This window comes from Hyperolius riggenbachi, chromosome 8 (genome assembly GCF_040937935.1).
Source record: "Hyperolius riggenbachi isolate aHypRig1 chromosome 8, aHypRig1.pri, whole genome shotgun sequence".
Classification (NCBI taxonomy): Eukaryota; Metazoa; Chordata; class Amphibia; order Anura; family Hyperoliidae; genus Hyperolius; species Hyperolius riggenbachi.
The window spans coordinates 100019054-100044936 of record NC_090653.1 but is presented as its reverse complement, the minus strand read 5'-3'; the positions used below and the strand labels follow the sequence as shown (position 1 = coordinate 100044936).

The 25883-nt window shown below is 46.0% G+C and overlaps 1 protein-coding gene across 5 annotated transcripts in view; it reads right to left on the bottom strand.

Annotated features, from left to right (window-relative positions):
* DOCK11 (dedicator of cytokinesis 11) overlaps positions 1 to 25883 on the bottom strand; it is a 404878-nt gene that overhangs the window by 37353 nt on the left and 341642 nt on the right. For 4 of the 5 annotated variants that reach the window (XR_011023561.1, XM_068250928.1, XM_068250930.1 and 1 more), the window contains 3 exons: positions 24556 to 24702; positions 9215 to 9425; positions 6361 to 6551 (listed from right to left, as the gene is read on the bottom strand). Coding sequence is in view for 4 of the 5 variants with exons in the window: in XM_068250928.1 (XP_068107029.1) it covers positions 6361 to 6551; positions 9215 to 9425; positions 24556 to 24702 (549 nt within the window). In the remaining variant the exon portion in view is untranslated. Of the gene's footprint in view, positions 1 to 6360; positions 6552 to 9214; positions 9426 to 18745; positions 18775 to 24555; positions 24703 to 25883 lie in introns of those variants that run through there. The other variant, XM_068250932.1, reaches the window with a different exon arrangement.

The window sequence follows — 25883 nt, the reverse complement described above, 5'->3', positions numbered from 1 at the left end:
CAGCTTGGAATGTCCCTGTGTTGTTACAAGCTGATAACAATAGAAGGCATCCAGACATCCCTTTAGATGTAAAGGTGTTATAGTTACTGTTATTTATACTGCCTCTGCTGCTCTGAATCTGTCGATCAGTCTTTCTTAACATTTTATTTATTTGCCACAACGTAGATGAACTTCCTGGAGACATTACAAATGCCATGCTTGGTGATTTCACCACCAGCATCTTTGCATTATCAAACAGGGCCTGAAAGGGTTACACCACCGAAGGGAATCTGGGGATATCTTTTGTCCCGTTCTCTCTGCTCACTGCCTGGGGGGTCTGAAAGCTTATGTGGAGAAGCCTGTGTGACCTATCAGTGGCACTTGCAGGAGAACAGGGGCTGTTTCTATTGGCTGCCTGCTCCTGCTAATCATGAAAACATTCACACAGAAGGCTTTCGAAGCCTGTAAAGACAGGGGAGAGCTGGAGATAATCACCGAATGTGTTAGCGAATGTGGGAACCTTGATGAATTAACATTTGTTGAGCACATGTCGGTAATTTATCTCATTGCTGTGTCATTTCAGCTTCTCATTCGGTAACAGCTTTGATGAATTAACATTTTCTAAAGCGCTTCGTTAAGTCAGCTGTTTTCAGCATTACCGAATGCGGTAATGCTTGATGAATTGAAGCCATAGTCTTAAAGTGAGCCTAAGGAAAAATAAAATATAGATACTTACCATAGTAGATCCTCCTGGGGCCCACTGTTCCAGTGCTGGGACCCTCTGATGATATTCAGACCCCACCACTGCTGCTTGGGGCCCTCTTCTTCCTCAAGGCTGTGCTTCCCTCTGTGTACAAGCCCAATTATACTGGTCATTCTTGAGTATGGTCAGTACATGCCCAGTACTGGGCATATACTTGCACATACACAGTACGGTTGTGCTCATACACTCTCAATATAGGTAATCAGATGACCTCCCACCCACACATTAGGGAGACGTGAGGACCAGAACTGGGGGCCACAGTGTGAGTTAATGGACCAGGGTGGAACGAAGGGGGCATACTTGAGAAAGGTGTGTGAATGGGACTGTGCATGCGCACTCAGAGTGCCAAACTTACAAATAGGGTTGCCAGGTCGGCTGATGGAGAAAACCGGACAGGGGGTGGAGTTAGGGGCGGAGTCAGAAGCGCACTTTTATGTAGAGTGGGGCTAAGCAATGGGCTTTTTAAAAAATGTTTTTTACAGTATTTATATCGCACTGACATCTTCTGCAGCACATTACAGAGTACATAGCCATGTCACTAACTGTCCTCACCAGTACATGCACATAAGAGACCACTTTTCCCCAGTAAATGCACATAATAAGAGACCGCTTTTCACCAGTAAATGCACATAATAAGAGACAGCTTTTCACCAGTAAATGCACATAAGAGACAGCTTTTCACCACTAAATGCACATAAGAGACATCTTTTCACCACTAAATGCACATAAGAGACATCTTTTCACCACTAAATGCACATAAGAGACAGCTTTTCACCAGTAAATGCACATAATAGACAGCTTTTCACCAGTAAATGCACATAATAAGAGACAGCTTTTCACCAGTAAATGCACATAATAAGAGACAGCTTTTCACCAGTAACTGCACATAATGACAAACAGCCAGTTGTCCCCAGTATATGTAGCCAGGGATATATGTGCCCAGTATATGTAGCCAGAGGTATATGTCCCCAGTATATGTAGGCAGGGGAATATGTCCCCAGTATATATAGCCAGCGGTATATGGGCTCAGTATATGTAGCCAGGGTGTATATGGGCCCAGTATATGTAGCCAGGTGTATATGGGCCCAGTATATGTAGCCAGGGTGTATATGGGCCCAGTATATTTAGCCAGGGTGTATATGGGCCCAGTATATGTAGCCAGGGTGTATATGGGCCCAGTATATGTAGCCAGGGTGTATATGGGCCCAGTATATGTAGTCAGGGGGTATATATGCCCAGTATATGTAGCCAGGGTGTATATGGGCCCAGTATATGTAGCCAGGGTGTATATGGGCCCAGTATATTTAGCCAGGGTGTATATGGGCCCAGTATATGTAGCCAGGGTGTATATGGGCCCAGTATATGTAGCCAGGGTGTATATGGGCTCAGTATATGTAGCCAGGGTGTATATGGGCCCAGTATATGTAGCCAGGGTGTATATGGGCTCAGTATATGTAGCCAGGGTGTATATGGGCCCAGTATATTTAGCCAGGGTGTATATGGGCCCAGTATATGTAGCCAGGGTGTATATGGGCCCAGTATATGTAGCCAGGGTGTATATGGGCCCAGTATATGTAGTCAGGGGGTATATATGCCCAGTATATGTAGCCAGGGTGTATATGGGCCCAGTATATGTAGCCAGGGTGTATATGGGCCCAGTATATTTAGCCAGGGTGTATATGGGCCCAGTATATGTAGCCAGGGTGTATATGGGCCCAGTATATGTAGCCAGGGTGTATATGGGCCCAGTATATGTAGCCAGGGTGTATATGGGCCCAGTATATGTAGGCAGGTGTGTCCCCCCCCCCCCAGGAGGGAAGCAGTCAGCGCAGAGAAGAGGGAGAGCGGTGAAGAAGGGGGCCATCTCCCCCCCTTCGCTCACCTTAGGGTCCTCTCCCTCCCTCGCTGTCTCCTCCGATCGGTGTGTGCGGTGGCTGGCAGAGGGGCGGAACTTACCTTCCGTGTCTCCTCCGTCTGGTGACTGGTCTCGTCGCAGGCGCCGCGCGGGATGAGTTGCCACTACTCTGGTCTGATGCAGACCAGAGCAGCGGCTGCGGCACCAGAACTTCCGGCCGGCGCATGGAGCGACACGGAAGGTAAGTCCCGCCCGCTGCCAAGCGCCACCGCCAGTCAGCCACACACAGATCGGAGGAGACAGCGAGGGACGGAAAGCATCTAAGGTGAGAGAAGGGGGGGAGATGGCCCCCTTCTCCGCCGCTGCCCACCGCTTTCCCTCCACTGCGCTGCTCTCCTCCTGCTACAGGCGGCTGTCAATACTGACAGCCGCCGGAAAAGGCATAAAACCGGACATCTTAATTGTCCGGTTTAGCATGCCTTTTTGCACCGGACACAGCGGCCAAAAACCGGACTGTCCGGTCTAAAACCGGACACCTGGCAACCCTACTTACAAAGCCGCCAGTAAAGAATGGAGGGGGCTCAGGGAATGCTGTGGGGCCTCAATGACTACGGAGAGCTGTAAGAAGCCCCAGGTAAATAAAAATGCATAGTTTTAAACAAAGCTCAGGTGTACTTTAAAAAATAAAAAAAAAAACGCCACCACACAACTCCAGAAAATGTGAACTAAGCAAAAACAAAACAGGATTTACACATACTTGGGCTTCTTCCGGTGGCAGGGGTGGGAAACTGCTCCTGGCCCATCAGTTACTTTAGACTCCTCTCCATCTGCAATAGCCACACTTAAAAAGCTGCGACTGACCTCAGTCGCAGCTATGGTGCATTATGCTTCCAAGCAGCAAGGCGGCCGTGGCCCAGAGCAATCTGCACATGCGTAGTTTGAAAATACTCCAGATCGCACATGCACAGAACCTTACTGGCCATTGCTGCTAGGGAGCATAATCGAGGGGGCGCTGTGCACACAGGACTTTGCATGTGCCATAGCTGTAACTGTGCCCAGTTGTAGCTTTTTAAGAGGAGTGACAGCTATATAACAAAGAGGACTCCTAAGGAACTGAGGGGCAAGAACACTCTGGGGGGCTGGAAGAAACTCCAGAAATGTGTACATCCTGTTTAAGCTGATTTTTGTTTAGCTTTAGTTCTCCTTTAAAACATACACAGTACTTCTAACTTACAGTGTCCTGGGTCCCTTCCTCCACTCAATCACCACGTGCTCTCATTCCCTCACAGGATGTCACACCAGGTCAGATCAGCAGCTGTACAATTCCTGCCCATAGTAGTGCAGCCATGTGGAAAACAGGGGGATGAGATGAGCGTCCTTTCACTTTCTTGTTTGTGGATTCTGAAAACACAGAGCAGAACTCCTCTTGCATGCTTCAAATTGCCCGAGCACACAAGCAAGAGGGAGGAAGCGGGGGCGGGGCAGCCTTACCATGTGACTTGTTAGAGAATGACAGCGAGCAGGGCTGCAGCGATACAGCCGCTGCTCCTGGCTGTCACACTCAGATTAGTAAAGCTGCCCGCTCTGTCCCTGTCAGTAGCCGCTTCTGCTGCAGAGCAAAGCAGGGGGCGGCTGCTGACAAACATGGCGCCACTCTAACTACATTTTTGTGAGGAATAGTGTCAGCGGCTGTGGGGAGTCTGGGAGGCAGGTAGACTGCTCGTTTGTCAACCCGCCCCTTCCTTGGCTCCGCCCTAGGCACGTGCCCTAGGACTTTCCACAAATCCGGCCCTGGGAATCACAAAGTTAGATAAAAGAAAGAGTATTTCCCATCTTACATTGTTGAAGCTCTAGTTCCCCCTCCCATATATTTCTGATTGTTAATACAATTGAAAAGGGGTCTGTGTCATTACTCAAACAACTTATTTGATGCAGCTATTCCAGAGAGATTTCTGGGTCATGCGACCCAGAGATCCTCCCCAGCATGCATGGAGCTGACAGAGTGAAAGTTCACAGCTCTTGCTCTCCAGACCCTCCTTGTGTGGCTGAAAGATTCACTATTTGTGACCAGAACTTCAGCTCAGCAGAATCAAGTCATTATGAGACTGAGCTGTAGCTGCAGTGCTAGGTACAAAGAGTTAATCTCTCAGCAGATAGAGGGGGTGGGCGGGTCAATGATCTGTGCTCACAAGGAGCATGGTCAGCTTTTCTTCAGTAAAATTGCTTTGTCATCTCTGCAGAAAGAGAAGCTACAGGAGCCCGCAATTTTAAATATTAGTAAGTACTGACATTTGTTGAGGCCCTCTGCTCCAGTGGGAGATACAGGATTAACACGCAACACTGACATGCAATGCAAAAAAACCCTGTATATTGCAAATTAATGCAAATTTACTATAATATACATTTGAAAAAGGGAAGCTGAATTTAGCTTTAATGTTTACTTTAAGAGCGGATTTGTTTTGCATAATTGTATGGTCTGCTGTAAGGTGAAACATACATTTTAGTACGGTGAAGATTATTTGTCTGGTAACAGAAATCTACAGTCAGTGGATATAGCTAATACAGCAAAATCCACGTTATCTAGAAATAAACTTTCATCAATCTGGAACTCAGGCATCCAGGAGTCTGAACTAACTGCCTTGCAGGGCGATAATGGGGGTGGAACTTTGTTGATTTGCAAGGAAGATATGACTTACCGATCCTCCAGGCGCCGTCTTCTATGCATCTCCCATGCAGCTCCCAGCCTCTCTTTGTCATCCATGCACAGCTCCCTGCATATCACTTCACCCCATGCTGGAAAGCCTCTGGGATCTGGGAGCTGTAGGATGCACAGAAGACGGCACCCAGAGGATTGGCAAGATATTTCTGCTGCTCAGTGGGGGGGGGGGGTAGTTGGTGTTAATGTACCGCAGGTTCAAGCAACCGGCAAGCTCTTGTATCCGGCATCTGGCAATCCCTGTCTGTTTCTGATACTGGGGACTTTGCTATATATACAGTATGTGGTTCTAGGATGAATTGATGGTAGTACTATAGAATGCTATTTTTGAGAAATTTGCCTTTGTCAGCACCATGGCCACTGGAACATATCTATTACAGGTCATAGTAATGGACCACTGACCTGGATCTTCTCTTTCATCTGCTCCTACAGTTAAAGCACTAAAGATTGGCAGATGTACCTCAAAAGAGGACTTTCACACTTATAGCTGTCCCTTGCGGTGCGCTCGAAATATCAGATCTGACACAATGGCAACAGCGTGTTACCGCAAGCAGCGCTCTTAATGCACAGTGCTTGGTTGTAATGAGTGACGCACACAGTGTAAATGACGGAGGTGCATCACGGCGTACTTGCATGGACCGACGGGAATCTTAGTGACATACTTCCTGCCCTCCAGTATAACCCCTTCCCAACTCCATTCTCAACAAACGTCAGTAGCAAGTAATGTTACTACAAAAAAGTATTATTGGTTTGGTTTAGCCTGTTGAGGTTGGAGGCTCATTGGTAAGAGAGGGGTGACACCATGCGTTTCCGCACCAGGTGACACCAACCCTAGTGGTGCTTTTGATTGTGCATGTTCAGTTCATTCTGCAGAGGTCACATATCTGTGGTCTGAACTGACTATATGAAGACATCAATATCCAGTTGTCATTCTGTATGCAGGGGTTAGAAGATGATTGCGGAAACTAAACTGGCTCACATAACAACATACACACGTCATGCTGGTAACCTATATTATTTTGCCTTTAAGCGAAAGCACAGAATTACCTGCACAGACACACAGCCCTGCAGCTTCAGCTGTAACTGGATCATATCCACATCTGCTGAAGAGCAGATCTTTTGCAAATCCGCTGTCTTTTCTTTTATCTCATCAATCGCCACATCAATCGGCTTCAGATCGACGTGATGCTCGTAAATAACCGGAATCCTCTTTTTGACATATGGAAAAGAATTTGATGCTGGGGGAAAAAAATGATGGTTTATTCATATCATAGTTTCTCTAGACTGCAGGCTCATATTGGCATGGTCCTTCCTTTATCCTACCCCATCTTATTGCCACTACTTTTTACTGTGTACATACCATGTTTCAACAAAATTATGATCTAATATTAATTTTTGCTCCAAAAGATGTGATAAGGCTTATTTTAAAGGATACCCTAAGTGACATGTGACATGATGAGATAAGACATGGATATGTACAGTGCCTTGCACACAAATAACTGTGCTGCGTTCCTTTTTTTCTTTATCTGTCTGAAAGAGTTAAATATCAGGTATGTAAGTGGCTGACTCAGTCCTGACTCATACAAGAAGTGACTGCAGTGTGACCCTCACTGATAAGAAATTCCCCTTTTTTGCTCTCAGAAGCAATTTTCTGTTAGGAAAGTGTTTTATAGTTGGAATTTCTTATCAGTGAGGGTCACACTGTAGTCATTTCCTGTCTGAGTCAGGACTGAGTCAGCCACTTACATGCCTGATATTTAAATATTTCAGGCAGAGACAGAAAAAAAGGAACACAGCATAGTTATTTGTGTGCTAGACACTGTACATACCCAAGTCTATCTCATCATGTCACATGTCACTTCGGGTATCCTTTAAGGAAATGCCTTATTTTTCCATGATCAACAATCTATATTTATTCTTTAACAAAACAAAAACATCAACATTTAATCAAAAATGTCATCATATTCTGTAACATCACCATAACCCTCCAAACCCTGAATTCCATAATGAATCTTTCATTATTGACAATTTCCTTTTTCCATGAACAACTACATCTATCGAGAGCCTGGCACTACCCATTCCTTATTGTTATAGATCTTGTGGAGTCTTTTGAGTGCAATTCTTTCGGGGGTATCTACTCTCTTTTGTGAAGGGTCTATCTGTTCTGCTTCATTCTATTGCCAATTGTTTTCACCTTTTCACATGTGAATTTCGAAAAAATGTGAATATCGTGCAAAAGTTCATTTATTTCAATAATTCATCTTAAAAGGAAAAACTAATATATGAAGTAGACTCATTACATGCAAAGCGAGATATTTCAAGCCTTTATTTGTTATAATTTTGATGATTATGGCTTACAGCTTATGAGAACCCTAAAATCAAAGTCTCAGAAAATTAGAATATTGTGAAAAGGTTCAGTATTCTAGTCTCAAAGTGTCAGACTCTAATCAGTGAATTAGTCTAAGACACCTGTATAAGGTTCCTGAGCCTTTAAATGGTCTTTAAGTCAGGTTCAGTAGGAATCAAAATTATGGGAAATATTACTGACCTAACAGTTGTGCAGAAAAGCATAACTGACACACTCTGTAAGGAGGGAAAGCCTCAGAAGGTAATTGCAAAAGAAGTTGGAAGTTCTCAAAGTGCTGTATTAAAGCACATTGATAGAAAATTATGTGGAAGGGAAAAGTGTAGATGAAAAGGGTGCACAAGCAGCAGTCTGGAGAGGATTGTCAGAAAAGGGCCATTCAAAAGTGTTGTAGACTTTAACAAGGAGTGGACTGAGGCTGGAGTTAGTGCATCAAGAGCCACCACACACAGATGGATCCTGGACATGGGCTTCAAATGTCGTATTCCTCTTGTCAAGCCGCTCCTGAACAACAAACAACGTCAGAAGCGTCTTAACTGGGCTAAAGAAAAAAAAAAAATGGTTTGTTGTTCAGTGGTCCAAAGTCCTCTTTTCTTATGAGAGCAAATTTTGCATCTCATTTGGAAATCAAAGACCCAAAGTCTTCTGGAAGAATGGAGAGGCATACAATCCAAGATGCTTGAAGAGCAGTGTGATTTGGGTAGTCATGTCATCTTCTGGTGTTTGCCCACTGTGCTTCATTAAGTCCAGAGTCAACGCAGCCATCTACCAGGAGATTTTGGAACACTTCTTGCTTCCTTACACAGGCAAGCTTTACAGAGATGCTGACTTTTCCAGCAGGACTTGGCAGCTGCCCCTACTGCCAAAAGTACCAAAACCTGGTTCAATGACCATGGGATTGCTGTGCTTGATTGGCCAGCAAACTCGCCTGACCTGAACCCCATAAAGAATCTATGGGGCATTGCCAAGAGAAAGATGAGAGACATGAGACCGAACATTGGAGAAGAGCTTAAGGCCGCTATAGAAGCATCCTAGTCTTTCAACACCTCGGCAGTGCCACAGGCTGATAGCATCCATGCCATGCCGCATTGAGGCAGTAATTGATGCAAAAGCCTGAACTGAAAATAATGAAAATGTGAACTGAAAATAATGTACTCGCACAGGCACAGTATGGTCGCGCTCGTGCAAGAAGGGGGTGTGGCCACAAACTAAAGGAGGAGGGTCTGGGCCAGCGGCAGTGGGGTCTAAGAGGACACGGGGTGGCTCTGGAATATCTTTTTTATGTCAGCTCAGGTTAAAATACACCTGCTGTGTGCAAATATTTGGGAATAGACATTACTGATGTTTTTGATACTTACTGGACTCTATTTCCGATTCACAATAAGTACAGTACCTGAGGAGGTTATGTTGGCAGTAAATATAGCTCTCACACTATGAGAATGCTTAAAATTATGATTTGTTTACTTACTTTACTGATTTTTTCCTCCCTGACAGCTTTTTTTTTTTTTTTAATAAACTGAACGTTAGATGACGTACTTGTTAGTATGGTTCTTTTCTTGCATTGCTCTTCCACACTTCCATGCTTTTTGCCTGAAAGAGTATATGGAGTTTCAAAAACAAATTTGCTGATATTGTGATTCCTTTCAAAATTAGTCTTCCTATCGCAAAGTTCTTGTTCTTCTAAATATGGCTTCACATAGGTAACCTGAATATGGGCAAACTTCACATCCAGATCTTTGGCATTTACCTGTAAAATTAAAAGACATGAAATAGCATACTTAGTATTTAAAGAGAACTTAAATGAAAGTAAAGTTGCATTAATGTGTGCATTTTGTGCATTGTAAGTCTGAATGGTTTGCAATACATATATTAAAAATACCAGGCTGGCTTGGTCCTGTAGGCCCTTCTTGTTTTGAAATAACAGTGAAACTTCATTGGCAAACAGCTGTCCAAACTCCTCCTCTACACTAACAGTGCGACCAGCGGTACTTGAGCATGACCGTTGCTGTGGTAACATGCATTACTACCAGTAATGCTTGTCAGTAATTCGTATTACTCTAGCAACGTCAGGTCCTATGTGAGTTGTCCAGATAAGATGCAGGGCTCCCAGGGACACTGCATCTGCGGATAAAGCACTATGCGGTGCTAAGCAGAAGGAATGTATTTCTTATCTGCTATATAAGTAAACATTCTCTGCTAATTATCTGTGACACTAAAGGTGGCTATTCATTTATAGATAGCCACCATTTCGACCATCAGATAGATCCCTCTCTGATTGAATCTGATCAGAGAGGGATTTATAGATTGCCCACACACTTCACACAGATTTTGAATAGCTTTAAGCATGGAATCAATAAAAAAAAATCTGTGGAGCTGACACCTGCCTTGCCACTCAAGGAGTTCCCCATCTGTGCTCTCCCCGCCTGGCAGCAGTACTCTTAACTTTCTGGACCAAGTCCTCCTGGGTCCCGTGGTTTAACTCCACGCCATTGTTCTCCTCATTTCTGTGTCCTTTTCTGTTCCTTGTCATGTGACACAAGCTTAAGTTCAAACACTAGCGCTCCTGTGGGTATGCTGCCAGGGCTCTAGTGTTTGAACTTGTTGACACGGAACAAAAGAGGACACATGGAGGACACCTGCGGCATGAAGTTAAACCACCAGACTGGGAGGACAAGTATCAGCGGGCCAAGTAAGTTTACTGTGCTATTCTGCATTGGTCATCGCAGAATCAAACACCAGTAGCAACGCAATCTGCCACAAATCAAGCAAAATTTTCTGTCCTGTGTGGTCAACCAAATTGATCGATTTCAGACGGATAAATAGGGGAAACGTTTACGTTACAGATTTCACAGCAGATTCGTGATCACAGTGATCAAATCGGCTGTATATCCACAGGCTAATCAACTAGTTTATGGCCTGTTTAAGGCGAGATTTTCATGATAAACTTTCACTGTCAAAAATACTCCATGCTTGTCTGAGAGATGCAGAGACCAGCACTGGCTGTAATGTCACATTTCACATCAAAAACAGTTACCTCTGCTAATGGACCATTCCGATGCAGCTAATACTGACACAAAGTAAAGCAGCTGATTTTTTTTATATGAAAAATGGGAAAATGTTCACACAGCTATTAAACAATACTCAGGCATTATCTGCTCCAGAGATGGATTAAGATGTAATGGGGCCCTAGGCACGGTTGCAAGGTAGTAGATGTAGGCAAAGTAGCAGATAAGGGTCCTCCTTGTGGTCCTCCTGGTAAGCTGAAGTAGAGAGGAGTCAAAGAAGCTGGCAGGTGGGCCCTTTGACACCCACTAGGCCCCTGAGTAAGAATATGCCTAGGTTGCCTGGCAGATAATCCTGCTCTGATTTGTTCATTACAGTTTTATGACACTTTGTTATTGATAGTTGTCTTTTAATAGACAGGAAAAGCTACATTCCATTCCGTACATAGATTGTGTTTAGGGAGGAGTAGAAAGAGCAATAAAGTTACAGTTATGTTCTTGTGAAATGCCAGAACATAAAAGTATATTTCTTGGCATAAACAAGTATAAATATATGCAACACTATGGCTAGGATTATGTTAAGCCTGTGTTAGGGCCTATTTCCACTACCCGATGATTGGATGCAGAAAAACTGACTCCAATGAATGCCTATGGGAAAATCTGCATCAGAAAAATCGTGTTTAGTGGAAACAGGCCCATAGGCATTCTTTGGAGTTTTTCTGCATCCATTCTGCATGTAGTGGAAATAGGCCCTTAATGTAAGAGCTTCTCTGGTATAAATAAGATGTGCAACAACATATACCACATTTATAAACTTTCAAAAGATTAAACTTTCCCATAGTAACCAGCCTTCCACTTTAGCTTCATAAGGTGCTGAAATATGAATGGACTGGGCAAGAGAGACACTTCCATATTATACACTTCTACCATACTGTATATTCTGCATAGATTGCAATGGAAGCACAAATGCTTCCAGACATCTGGACTGACACCGAGCTCATGTTTGTTCTATAATGGCAACTTCTAAAACTCTGTTAAAAATATCAGTGGTCTGATCAATCTCCCACCAAAAGTTTCTGTTTTGATCTGACTGCACCTATAAAAATTGGCAGGAAACCAACAGAAAAAAAAGTACAATAACACTTAAATGGAAACCGAGGTGGAATAAAAAAACAAAACCCAGATACTTACCTAGATAGAGGGAAGCCTCTGGACAGTCCAAAGACTTCCTGTGTCCTCAACCTTACCGTTGCCAAGCCCCTCTGAAAATATCCAACATCCAGAGACTTCCATCATCTTAGGTAAGTATGGTATCTGTTCTTTATTTTACCTCAGATTTCCTTTAAGTACCGTATTTTTCGGACCATAAGATGCACTGGACCATAACACGCACCTAGGTTATTACGGCGAAAACCAGGGGGAAAAAATATACTAAACCTGGTGCGTCTAGTCAGGTTGGTGCTGTGGCGGTGATATGAGGTCTGGTCTGGTGGAGCAGAGAGAACAGGGTCTGTGTAGAGGTGGAGTGGTGGTCAGGAGACAGCAGCGTGGATGCAGGAGCCCTGCCGGCCGCGGGGAGCCGACTGACGAGCTGCAGATGCGAAGGGGAGTAGACAGGGCACAGAGCACACAGTGGCAGTGAGTGGATGGATACAGTGGGCTGAAAGCACATACCCTCCATACTGAGCTACCGAAGCCTAAGTCACATGTCAGCCGGCATATTCCTGCTTCTTCCTACCCACGTGGCTCTGAGTCTTCCGTTGCCAGTATGCGCCTGCGTAACCCTGGCAACAGAAGACTCAGAGCCACGTGGGCAGGAAGAACCAGGAATATGCCGGCTGACATGTGACTAATGCTGAGGCGGCTTGCTACGGAGGGTATGTGCTTTCAGCCCACTGCATCCATCCGCTTACTGCCGCTGTGTGCATTTCTCTGCCGTGTGCTCTGAGCCCTGTCTACTCCCTTTTGCATCCACAGCTCGTCAGCCACAGTGATTTTCTGCCCCTACCAATTTAATCCGAAAAATACGGTAAACCTTAGAGAACAAGTATATTTTTTAAGTCATCTGTTGTATAACTTTTCTAGTTACTGCTTTACATATTTTGTAGTTATTTGTTAAATAAAAATTGAACAGTTAAACATGGAATAGTAGTAATAGTAGGAATGAGAAGCGGAATTTTGGACTTCAGTTTTCCTGGAAATTGGATTTTGTCATTCTGACCCTAAATATGAAAAAAGGTAGAATGACCCCTTTGAACACTAAAATATGTGCTGCTGATTTTCAGGGTTAACTTCAAAGCCTCCAAACTTATGTCACGGGAATGTTACTTTTTTTATTAACCTTCCTGGCGGTAAGCCCGAGCTGAGCTCGGGCTATGCCGCCGGAAGGCACCGCTCAGGCCCCGCTTTGCCGATTTGCATAATTTTTTTTTTTTGCTAGCTGCGTGCAGTGCCCGATCGCCGCCGTTACCCGCCGATCCGCCGCTATCCGTCGCGCCGCAGCCGCCCCCCCCCCCCCCCCCAGACCCCGTGCGCTGCCTGACCAATCAGTGCCAGGCAGCTCTATGGGGTGGATCGGAATCCCCTTTGACGTCACGACGGTGACGTCATCCCGCCCCGTCGCCATGGCGACGGGGGAAGCCCTCCAGGAGATCCCGTTCTTTGAACGGGATCTCCTGATCGCCAAAGGCGATCGGAGCGGCTATCATGTAGCGAGACTTTGTCTCGCTACATGAAAAAAAAAAAATAATAAAAAAAAAAGATTTGCTGCCCCCTGGCGATTTTTTAGCAAACCGCCAGGAGGGTTAAAGCTTTTCATTTTTAGTGAAAAAAAATACAACATTAGTAGGCCTGTAGGGGGTAAGGATTATACCAGATTTTACCAGTTTTTACTGGTACTAGCTTTCACATGATTACATCTATAATCGTTTTTTTTTTTTGTTTGTTTTTGTCCCCAAGTGAATTGGGAAATCTTATAAAATTTAAAGAGACAGTCCATATTTAAATACATATTAAAAAATAGACAGCATGAGGTTCCCTGTCCCAAGCAATTTTAACTCCTTGTCCTGCATATGGTTTGCAGGTGAAAGAAAGAAGACAGTTTTGTTTCATAGCCAACCCACTTTTTCTCCTACGTTTTTCCTAGTTTTTTATCTTCTGTTTAAAATAACGTTTCAGCACTCTGCAACTGAAAAAGTACCAAAAGACAAGATTGTGATTTTCTACTAGCGGACTCAAAGCGACAGAGCTTCGCCAATAGGGCGCTCTACGGCAGTAGTAACAGTCTTGCCGAAGGTTTCCTTACTGAACAGGTGCTGGCTTACTGAACAGGAAGAAGATTTGAACCCAGGTCTCCTGTGTCAGAGGCAGAACCTTTAACCAGTACACTAACCAGCCAAAAAGTAGGTGAAAAAGTAGTTTCTTGATTGCTGGTGGCTTAAAAGGCATTTTATGATAAGATGTGAAGATATCACCTAGGAGAAAACATGAATTGGATCAGGCCCAATTAATATGTTTAAATGTTAGGAGCTAACTAAATGAAATAGCAGAAAAGTAGAGGAAGAGTACTTAAAGTGGACCCAAATTAAAAATACAAGATTTCAGAAATGAAATCTATTTTCTAAATTATAATAATAAATAGCAGCCTTTTTTCAGCTGTATGATGACAAATATAAAATATTTTACATTTATTGGAGAAACCCCTCCCTTCCTTTCAAATTGCTGGGACAGAATCCGGCAAACTGTGGAGTAGATGGTGTCCAGCAAAGGAGGAATTGCTAATGGCTGCCTCCTGTATAACCCTAGTTATGCAAAGATAGGTTCGCACACCAGCTTCTCCAAAGAGCCATAAAAGTAGTTTTATTTCACCATAATGCGTCAACACAGAGCATGACAATTGTTTCGGGGCCACAAAAGGTCCCCTTCCTCAGATAAGTGCAGACAAACAAGTCATGTTTGTCTGCACTTATCTGAGGAAGGGGACCTTTTGTGGCCCCGAAACAATTGTCATGCTCTGTGTTGACGCATTATGGTGAAATAAAACTACTTTTATGGCTCTTTGGAGAAGCTGGTGTACGAACCTATCTTTGGACTACTGGAAATTATGATAGATGTAGCTTTGCATCTAAGGTTCTGCACCCGCAATATACGGAAAGGTGTGCCGCTCCTAACCACAGGACTGCTAGTTATGCAAAGAGGAGGGTGAAAAGCAGGCACTGAAATGCTCATAGGCTTGAAGGAGTGTTTATTTATCTTTGTATGTGTCAGAGTGGTGCAACTAAATAATTTGAATTAAAAAAATGTTTGGTTTGGGTCCGCTTTAAAGCGGTCTTGAGATGAAAAACTAACTATAACAAGTAACTTGTCTATATATCTTATCTAAACTTTAGATTTAGTTTACACAGCAAATCTAGCTGCAAACAGCTTTAATAGAATATGATTATTTTTTCCTGTGATACAATGACAGCAGCCATGTTGTTTGTAAACATTACACAGGGGCAGGCTTATCTGCATCTTGAGCAAAAAAACCTAATCCCCCCTCCTCCTCCCCTCTGCCTCTGAAATCTCTGGCTAGTAATACCTCCCCCTCCTCCTGCCCAGACTGAGCTCCCATGAACCCTTGCTACTGTCTGAAAGTTCCTTGGCTCTCTGAAAACCTGTGGGCGTGGCTTCTTTAGTTTATAGGGAATTAGAGTACTAAAACAAAAACAAAAAAGTATTTGGCTTGAGGAATGCCCTATAAACAATAGGAGAGGAACACAATTATGCAATGAGTAAAAGTTCATCTCGGATCCACTTTAATACTTAACCTCCCTGGCGGTGCATTTCTGTCAGGAATTAGGAGTCAAAAGCGGTACATTTTTTTTCGTTAATTTTAGGCCTCCGATTTTTAAGTCTTAACTCACCAAAATACATCCGAATAAAAGTGTGGTAGACATTCTGCATATAAATAAAAGTCAGGAACACAAAATTGTTGAAGTAAATAAATTTATCAATAATCTGAAATAAAATTGTATAAATAATGCAGCAGATTATGCAGTATGTACATATATACTCCTAATACACCTCCCGTGTGTGGTATATTTTAAAGCAAGGAATTGCACACAGGGCAACATCACAGTCTGGACAGTAGAATCGTGATTCTTTCCTGATTCTTTTCCCCTTCTCGTCGCTTTTGCTGCAGCACACATGACATGTCCTAGTTGGGGCATTTTTTTTGGGAGTTGGTGGAATGTATTCCATAAAATGGCGGCCAGTGAGGCGCTCCGGATTTACCACATAAGAGGCACGGCGTCCAACTCTGGCATCCGATGCAGTCTGGTACCTTAGACAGATACATTCGCACAGTTTCCAGATGAAATCAGCGTGCGTCACTGGCCTGTCACTTCCCTGCTTGTGCAGAATGTATGCATTCCAAATGCTTTGTTCCAGTAGGTGCCGGAAAATCTTCTTGTAATACTTTTTCTGCTGTTTCCTGACAGCAGGATAAAAGGTCACCGCCTGGTCAGCTTTGTCCACACCACCCATGGTGTGGTTATAGTCCACCACGACCTGCGGTTTTACCATATCTTTTCCTCCTCTCGTTCTGGTGGGGACAGTGGAGGTGTCGTGAACAGTAGAGAGGAGACAGACGTCTTTTTTGTCCCGCCACCGGAGGGCTAACATCTTCCCTTTCTGCCAAGCAGCTATGTCCCCAGTCTTTAGCTTCTGCTTGGCAAAGGCCGACGGCATCTCCCTTCTGTTAGCCCTAACAGTGCCATAGGTGTCAGTCTTATGCTTTATAAGAATCTCAGACAGTTCAGGGGAGGTATAGAAATTATCTGTGGTGAGACAGTAGCCTTTGTCCAACAAAGGCTCCAGAAGGGACAATACAGACGATGTCGCCACTCCAAACTCGCTAAACCTGGGACAAAATTTTGTGCCTTTTCCCGTATACAAAATAGTATTCCAGATGTAACCGGTACTTGACTCGCATAGCGTGTATGACTTGATCCCAAAGCGGGCCCGCTTGGAAGCAATATATTGGAGCCAACTCAGCCTCCCCTTATAGGCCATCAGGCTCTCGTCCACGCTGATGTCCCTCTGTGGCACATACGTGGTCCTGAAATTTTCCACCACCATCTGGTAGACCTCCCAATTTTTTTTTAGTTTTGGAGCAGGGTGGGTCGACTCCTCAAAAGTTTCATTGTTAGAAAAGTGGAGAAATTTCATTATAAGGGAAAAACGGTACTCGGACATAACTGTACCGAAGAAGGGGGTTGCAATGATCTTATTCGTGCTCCAGTACCATTTCTGCAGGGGCTTCCCCACCACTCCCTGCAGAATGATCAGGCCCAAAAACAGCCAAATATCCGCTGCTGTTACCGGCTCCCAGGTCCTGCTTCTGGAAAAGGGTCCTTGAGGAGTAGCCAATTGTTGGGTCGCATAGCGATTAGTCTCCTCCACTATCCTCTCAATAACCGCCTCCGAGAAGAAAAGCTGCAGGTATGCCAGGGGGTTGCACTCGCACTCCTTCTTCAGGCCAGGCTCCCCAGTAAAAGGGAAACGTGGGGGCGGTGGCGGAGACTGAGAAAGGTCGATGGGGCACCAAACCCGGACATTACTAACGTCGCTGGTGATGGCGTCGCTGTCGCTATCTGGGTCGGATGACAGATCCCCAGGTGCGTCGCTATCACTGGAGTCCGCCAGTGACTGCAGATCGCTGTCCTCCAACTCCGCCAGCGCTTCCACGGTGAGACGTCTTCTGGAGGATGATGCCATAGTAAATCCAGGCAGAGGTCGGTGCAGGCAGCAGGCAAAGAGTAGTCCAAGTCCAGGCAAAAATCGTCAACAGGTAATCAATCAAATCCAGGCAGAAGGCAGAAAGAGTAGTCAAAGTCCAGGCAAAATCAGCAACGGGTAATCAATCAAATCCAGGCAGAAGGCAAAAAGAATAGTCAAAGTCCAGGCAAAAATCGGTAACAGGTAGGCAGAAATCAAGATTAGATAAGCACTCACAGAGATCACAGCCAGCTCCTCTCCAGCTCAACAGCCACAACACCTCAGCAATCCAGGAAGCAAAAGGCAACATTGCATTGGATACAAAATCCCATTGTATCCAATACAATGCTGTTTTGGCCCAATCAGAGGAGTTTATTTCAATTTTTTTGTATACTCCCTCCCTCCCTCCCTCCCCTCCCTCCCCTGTGACCCTACGCTGCCCCTGTCACTCTTCCGCTGATCGGCTAATTATGGGCTAATTTTGGCCGCCGGTTCCCCAAAGATCAGAGCGGTAAGGGGGACTCCGGCGGCCGGGTGGAAGAAGCCTGGGTCCCGCTGACAAGCGCTGATCGCGCGCGGGACCCAGGGATTGGCTGCAGGCATTTTTTTTTTCAACAGGCTCCCTCCCCATGCCTTCTCGCCGCCCACGACGTCACGACGCACCGCCGATCCTCCCAGCTAATTGGCCGCCGGGTCCCGGAAGATCTAAAGGTAATGCGGACTCCGGCGGCCGGGGGGAAGAAGCCTGGGTCCCGCTGACAAGCGCTGATCGGACCCAGGAACTCAATGCAGCCATTTATTTTGCTCACACGAGCAGAGCTCGGGCTTACCGCTCCTGACATGTGTCAGCCAGCCCGAGCTCTGCTCGTGAATACCGCCAGGGAGGTTAAGAAGAGGAACATAATACTATTAAGTGATGTGTGCAAACCTGGTGGCAAACCACAAGACTCTAAGTCATCTTTTGATAGGGGATCAAATACTTATTTCTCTAATTACAATGCACAACAAACACTGACTACAGGGCATTGAGTTTGTAAGGGTTAATTTGTTATTTCTCTAACATCTACAGTAAACCTACCATTACAATTATGGATTTGTAATTTCTTGGTTAGAGGGCAAACAAGAAAAATCAGAAGGGGATCAAAAAAAAATTTTCTCACTGTGTGTGTAATACACATATGTCCCCCCAGTTCCCCAAAGTGCTTTGTCCCTCCAGTTCTGTCAGTATGCCCATACTACTGTCATTCCATGAACAACTGCAGCCATTCTCCTTGATGCAGACACACAAGAAAACTAATGTGTAGATGGCCTCTCCCTTCACTGTTCCACAAGTGTCTGTAATGGGAGGAAGCTGAGAAGTTTATATGACAACTAACTGGTGAATAGTGTTGGGCGAACATCTAGATGTTCGGGTTCGGGCCGAACAGGCCGAACATGGCCGCGATGTTCGGGTGTTCGACCCGAACTCCGAACATAATGGAAGTCAATGGGGACCCGAACTTTTGTGGTTTGTAAAGCCTCCTTACATGCTACATACCCCAAATTTACAGGGTATGTGCACCTTGGGAGTGGGTACAAGAGGAAAAAAAAATTTAGCAAAAAGAGCTTATAGTTTTTGAGAAAATCGATTTTAAAGTTTCAAAGGGAAAACTGTCTTTTAAATGCGGGAAATGTCTGTTTTCTTTGCACAGGTAACATGCTTTTTGTCGGCATGCAGTCATAAATGTAATACATATAAGAGGTTCCAGGAAAAGGGACCGGTAATGCTAACCCAGCAGCAGCACACGTGATGGAACAGGAGGAGGGTGGCGCAGGAGGAGAAGGCCACGCTTTGAGACACAACAACCCAGGCCTTGCATGAGGACAAGAAGCGTGCGGATAGCATGCTTTGTACCACCATGCAGTCATAAATGTAATAAAGATAAGTGGTTCAATAAACAGGGACCACGCGGCAACGCTAACCCAGCAGCAGCACACGTGATGGAACAGGAGGAGGCGCAGGAGGAGAAGGCCACGCTTTGTGAGACACAACAACCCAGGCCTTGCATGAGGACAAAAAGCGTGCGGATAGCATGCTTTGTACCGCCATGTAGTCATAAATGTAATAAAGATAAGAGGTTCCATAAACAGGGACCGGCAACGGTAACCCAGCAGCAGCAGCAGCAGCAGCACACGTGATGGAACAGGAGGAGGCGCAGGAGGAGAAGGCCACGCTTTGTGAGACACAACAACCCAGGCCTTGCATGAGGACAAAAAGCGTGCGGATAGCATGCTTTGTACCGCCATGTAGTCATAAATGTAATAAAGATAAGAGGTTCCATAAACAGGGACCGGCAACGGTAACCCAGCAGCAGCAGCAGCAGCACACGTGATGGAACAGGAGGAGGCGCAGGAGGAGAAGGCCACGCTTTGTGAGACACAACAACCCAGGCCTTGCATGAGGACAAAAAGCGTGCGGATATAGCAGCAATGCTTTTTGCCGCCATGCAGTCATAAATGTAATACAGATGAGAGGTTCAATAAACAGGGACCGGAAACGCTAAACCATCCCAGATGTTCATCGGTCATGTTACTTGGTTGGGGTCCAGGAGTGTTGCGTAGTCGTTTCCAATCCAGGATTGATTCATTTTAATTTGAGTCAGACGGTCTGCATTTTCTGTGGAGAGGCGGATACGCCGATCTGTGATGATGCCTCCGGCAGCACTGAAACAGCGTTCCGACATAACGCTGGCTGCCGGGCAAGCCAGCACCTCTATTGCGTACATTGCCAGTTCGTGCCAGGTGTCTAGCTTCATGCCCGGTTTCAGGTCCAGCGGTGCCAGCCACAAATCCGTCTGTTCCTTTATTCCCCTCCAAATTTCCTCCCCTGTGTGCTGCTTATCCCCAAGGCAGATCAGCTTCAGCAACGCTTGCTGACGCATGCCAACAGCTGTGCTGCACTGCTTCCACGATCCTACTGCTGCTGGTGCTGGGTTAGCATTTCCGGATGAGGTACAGCTTTGAGATGCGTTGGAGGAGAAGGAGTCAGAGAGGTAGGTGCTGCTGTTGTTATCCAGCTGTTTGCGGCGTGGGCAACACCCGCGCCGTAGCAGGTGAGGAATCGCTGCCAGGCTCCACAAGGTTCACCCAGTGCGCGGTAAGGGAGATGTATCGACCCTGGCCGAACGCACTCGTCCAGGTGTCAGTGGTGAGGTGAACCTTGCAGGCAACGGCATTCTTCAAGCTTCGGGTTATTTAGCTGACCACGTGCTCATGCAACTCAGGCACTGCAGAGCGCGCAAAGTGGTAGCGGCTGGGAACCACGTAACGTGGGATGGCCACTGACATCATGCCCTTGAAGCTGTTTGTCTCCACCACTCGATATGGCAGCATTTCGCAGGCCAGAAGCTTGGCTATGCTGGCTGGCTGTTACTGCCACGGCCCGGGGGTCATTTGCTGGCAATTTCCTCTTGTGCTCAAACATCTCAGAGACAGACAACTCAACCGTAGCGCTGCACACCGAAGGGCTGTTGGTTGTTGTGTTTGATGAACACTGGGAGACCTCAAGAGCACTAGTCCGGAAAGTGACAGTGTCAGCATCGTCTGATGTTTGTGAATGTTGTGAACCACGCAATGGCTGGGCTACTGCTGCTGCTGAGGTGGGTCTGGTGGTGAGTCTGGTGAACCCAAGGGAGGCAGTGTTGCTGGTGGTACCCTGTCCTGCCGCGTTTGCCCACAGAGTGGGATGTTTGGATAGAATGTGGCGGCTCATGCTGGTGGTGGAGAGGTTGTTAATACTTTTCCCCCTGCTCAGGCGGGTCTTGCACACCTTGCAAATCGCCATGGTAACATCCTCAGTGCAGTCTTCAAAGAAAGCCCAGACTTTAACTGGCTGAGGACTCGGACCTCGTGCGTGATGTGCTGGTGCTGCTTAACCCACTGCTGGACGCTTGAGAGGTCATCCAAGTAATTATCTGGTCCTGTTCTTTTGGATCTGTGAGGGTTGTTGTCCTGGACAACATGGGCAGTATTGAGTGGGTTTTCTTGGGTGCTCCCCTGTGGCCTGTACGTGAACCGTCAGGGGAAACACCTCTTCCCTTGCCCCTCCCTCTTTCACCGGATTTCTTCCTCATTTCACTTATCCTTAAAGTACACGCTGACTGGCAGCAGTACAGTGGCAGTACAGAAATGCTATACAGTGGTGGGTGAGCGGTGTACCACTATTGTCAGCAGTGACACAGAGCACAATGCTATACAGTGGCGGGTGAGCGGTGTACTACTGTTCCCAGCAGACACAGAGTGGAAGTAAACACAATGCTATATAGTGTGGCTGAGCCGTGTACACAGAGTGGCATTAAACACAATGCTATATAGTCTGCTATATAGTCACCCCGAACAGGGTGATGTTCTGCAGAACCCGAACAGTGGCAAACACTGTTCGCCCAACACTACTGGGAGGGAACGCAGATTTTAGTACCTAAACACACGATACAACATGTTTTCCGGGGTCGGACTCTGAGGCACATACAGATGGTCCCGATCATCATCCTCATCATACAACTCTTCTCCTGAGTCTGACCCACCCACCACCTCTGCCACCCCAACATCCCCAGACGCAGACCCCTCATCGTCCTCAACATTAACTTGGGATGCTGGCCTGAGCCAGACCTCCTCCTCCACATCAGGCCCCATCATCTCCTCAATGGCAGCCCTCATTAATCGCTCTGGCGACGGACTGATGGACACAACGTTCTCCTCCGGGGAGGGCTGCTGCTGACCACTGGCTGCTGGGGTGGATGTTATAGCTTGCGTGGGGCGTTGGCTGTTGCTGTTGTTGGGAGTGCTGCTCACAGCGGAGGTCTCTGGGGAACTCATGTTGAGCTCATATAGTGGTTGACGGTGAGTGGAGTATTACTGATCCCAGCAATATACACACTGACTGGCAGAGTACGCAATGCTATATAGTGTGGCTGAGCGGTGTACACAAAGTGGCAGTAAACACAATGCTATATAGTCTGGCTGAGCGAGCGGTGTACTACTGTTCCCAGCAGAATCAGAGTGGCAGTAAACAATGGTATATAGTCTGGCTGAGCGGTGTACACAGAGTGTCAGTAAACAATGGTATATAGTCTGGCTGAGCGAGCGGTGTACTACTGTTCCCAGCAGAATCAGAGTGGCAGTAAACAATGGTATATAGTCTGGCTGAGCGGTGTACACAGAGTGTCAGTAAACAATGGTATATAGTCTGGCTGAGCGGTGTACACACAATGCTATATAGTCTGCTATATAGTGTCAGTAAACAATGGTATATAGTCTGGCTGAGCGAGCGGTGTACTACTGTTCCCAGCAGAATCAGAGTGGCAGTAAACAATGGTATATAGTCTGGCTGAGCGGTGTACACAGAGTGTCAGTAAACAATGGTATATAGTCTGGCTGAGCGAGCGGTGTACTACTGTTCCCAGCAGAATCAGAGTGGCAGTAAACAATGGTATATAGTCTGGCTGAGCGGTGTACACAGAGTGTCAGTAAACAATGGTATATAGTCTGGCTGAGCGGTGTACACAGAGTGTCAGTAAACAATGGTATATAGTCTGGCTGAGCGGTGTACACAGAGTGGCAGTAAACACAATGCTATATACTCTGGCTGAGCGAGCGGTGTACTACTGTTCCCAGCAGACACAGAACAGTAAACAGAATGCTATATAGTGTGGCTGAGCGAGCGGTGTACCACTATTCCCAGCAGACACAGAACAGTAAACAGAATGCTATATAGTGTGGCTGAGCGAGCGGTGTACCACTATTCCCAGCAGACACAGAGCAGTAAACAGAATGCTATATAGTGTGGCTGAGCGAGCGGTGTACCACTATTCCCAGCAGACACAGAACAGTGAACAGAATGCTATATAGTGTGGCTGAGCGAGCGGTGTACCACTATTCCCAGCAGACACAGAACAGTGAACAGAATGCTATATAGTGTGGCTGAGCGAGCGGTGTACCACTATTCCCAGCAGACACAGAACAGTGAACAGAATGCTATATAGTGTGGATGAGCGAGCGGTGTACCACTATTCCCAGCAGACACAGAACAGTAAACAGAATGCTATATAGTGTGGCTGAGCGAGCGGTGTACCACTATTCCCAGCAGACACAGAACAGTGAACAGAATGCTATATAGTGTGGCTGAGCGAGCGGTGTACCACTATTCCCAGCAGACACAGAACAGTGAACAGAATGCTATATAGTGTGGCTGAGCGAGCGGTGTACCACTATTCCCAGCAGACACAGAACAGTAAACAGAATGCTATATAGTGTGGCTGAGCGAGCGGTGTACCACTATTCCCAGCAGACACAGAACAGTAAACAGAATGCTATATAGTGTGGCTGAGCGAGCGGTGTACCACTATTCCAAGCAGACACAGAACAGTGAACAGAATGCTATATAGTGTGGCTGAGCGAGCGGTGTACCACTATTCCCAGCAGACACAGAGTGGCAGTAAACAGAATGCTATATAGTGTGGCTGAGCGAGGTACACAGAGTGGCAGTAAACAGAATGCTATATAGTGTGGCTGAGCAAGCGGTGTACTACTATTCCCAGCAGACACAGAGTGGCAGTAAACAGAATGCTATATAGTGTGGCTGAGCGAGGTACACAGAGTGGCAGTAAACAGAATGCTATATAGTGTGGCTGAGCAAGCGGTGTACTACTGTTCCCAGCAGTGACACAATGACAGGGGGGACCCTGGCTAGCGTGGCTGGAGCACGAACTACCCTGCCTGCCTACCCAAAGCTAAACCCACAGACAAATGGCGGAGATATGACGTGGTTCGGGTATTTATTTACCCGAACCACGTGACAGTTCGGCCAATCAGAGCGCGTTCGGGTCCGAACCACGTGACCCGTTCGGCCAATCACAGCGCTAGCCGAACGTTCGGGGAACGTTCGGCCATGCGCTCTTAGTTCGGCCATATGGCCGAACGGTTTGGCCGAGCACCGTCAGGTGTTCGGCCGAACTCGAACATCACCCGAACAGGGTGATGTTCTGCAGAACCCGAACAGTGGCGAACACTGTTCGCCCAACACTACTGGTGAACAGAAAACTAGAATCACTTCCATAAAGACAGATTGATGGACAATACCTTGTTAGAATCCTGGATCATTTTCACATTGTCTGCTCCAAACTTTTCACCGTACAGATTGAGGAGCCGTAAAGATATCTCAGAAAGTCCGGTAAGCTTTGGCTCCTTGTAGACGTATTCTTTACCATCCTCTTCCTCAAAGAAAGCCTACAGAAATAATAGATGCAACTTCTATTATTATTTCCACAGTAAAACAAGGTAGTCTCAATTGAACACCCGTTTCTGTTCTAGAAACCTCAGCAATTGTAATCAGGCTGCGGTGATGATTCCTTGGGATTTCGCTGTGGTGCGTTTGCACAGATGCAGCACAGCTGTGCTCGTGCTAGAAGAGAAGCAGGACCCGATGTCAAGGAGGGTCCCCTCCATTGCAGATGCCGACCTGCACCTGCAAGAGCGCCACTTGCGACCGCACTCACGTGGTCTGGAGTGTTCTGCGCAGGCACATCTGGAGGGGATCCTGGGCCACCGGTTGGGTTGGGAGCGAAGCTGTGGCGAGGGACATATCAGCTTCCAGGGCCTGGAGGTAGCCCCAGGTAAGTAGATTTTTTTTTATTATTATTTTGCTCGCATCTGTCCTTTCAGTATTTACTTTTTTATTTTTAACACTCTGGGTTCTATTTAAGTTTGACAAAAAATGGCATGCATTGTGTGCCATAATGTGAACACTGATGTCAGGCACCTGGAAGGGGAGAAAAATACCCGGCTGTACCTACATAGGGATACATTATACGCAGTAGGAATAAACTTGTGGGCTTTAAGTCTTCAAAATAGAATCGAGTGACCTCTTCAACTGTAGAGGGCCTCATGAGTGCAAGGCATCCCTTTTACTCCATTTAGGCAGTGTAAGGCCTTTGGGGGTGTGGTATGAGTTTTTTTTGTTTGGTGTGGAGAGGCTCTGCCTTGGTGAAAGTTCCTCTTAGTAGTTAACTGGCACTGTGAAGGTCAGCAGTTCAGTTTGCCCCAAGTAAGTGATAGTGTTTGAGAAACTCAAACTTGAGGGTTTGCTGTGTGACAGGTGATGGTCCTCTACTTTTGTTTAATTTGTACTTTTTTTTTTTCATTTAATGTTTAATGCCTTTGTTTTGGCCATTTTAATTCAGCTAAGCAGACCACATTTTTGGCGGGGTTGGATGTCATATGTGTTTGGTATAACCTCAAGCTATCTGCAATACTCTCATCATAACATTTCACATCACAAAGATCCTTGCACAGAAACCAACTGTTCTGCAAAACAGAATTTGCATATATTTAAACCACGTCATAAACCAGTATCCAAGTGATACAGAGGGTTGTAAAATCAAAACAAGTATATAGCTGTGTCATCCTTA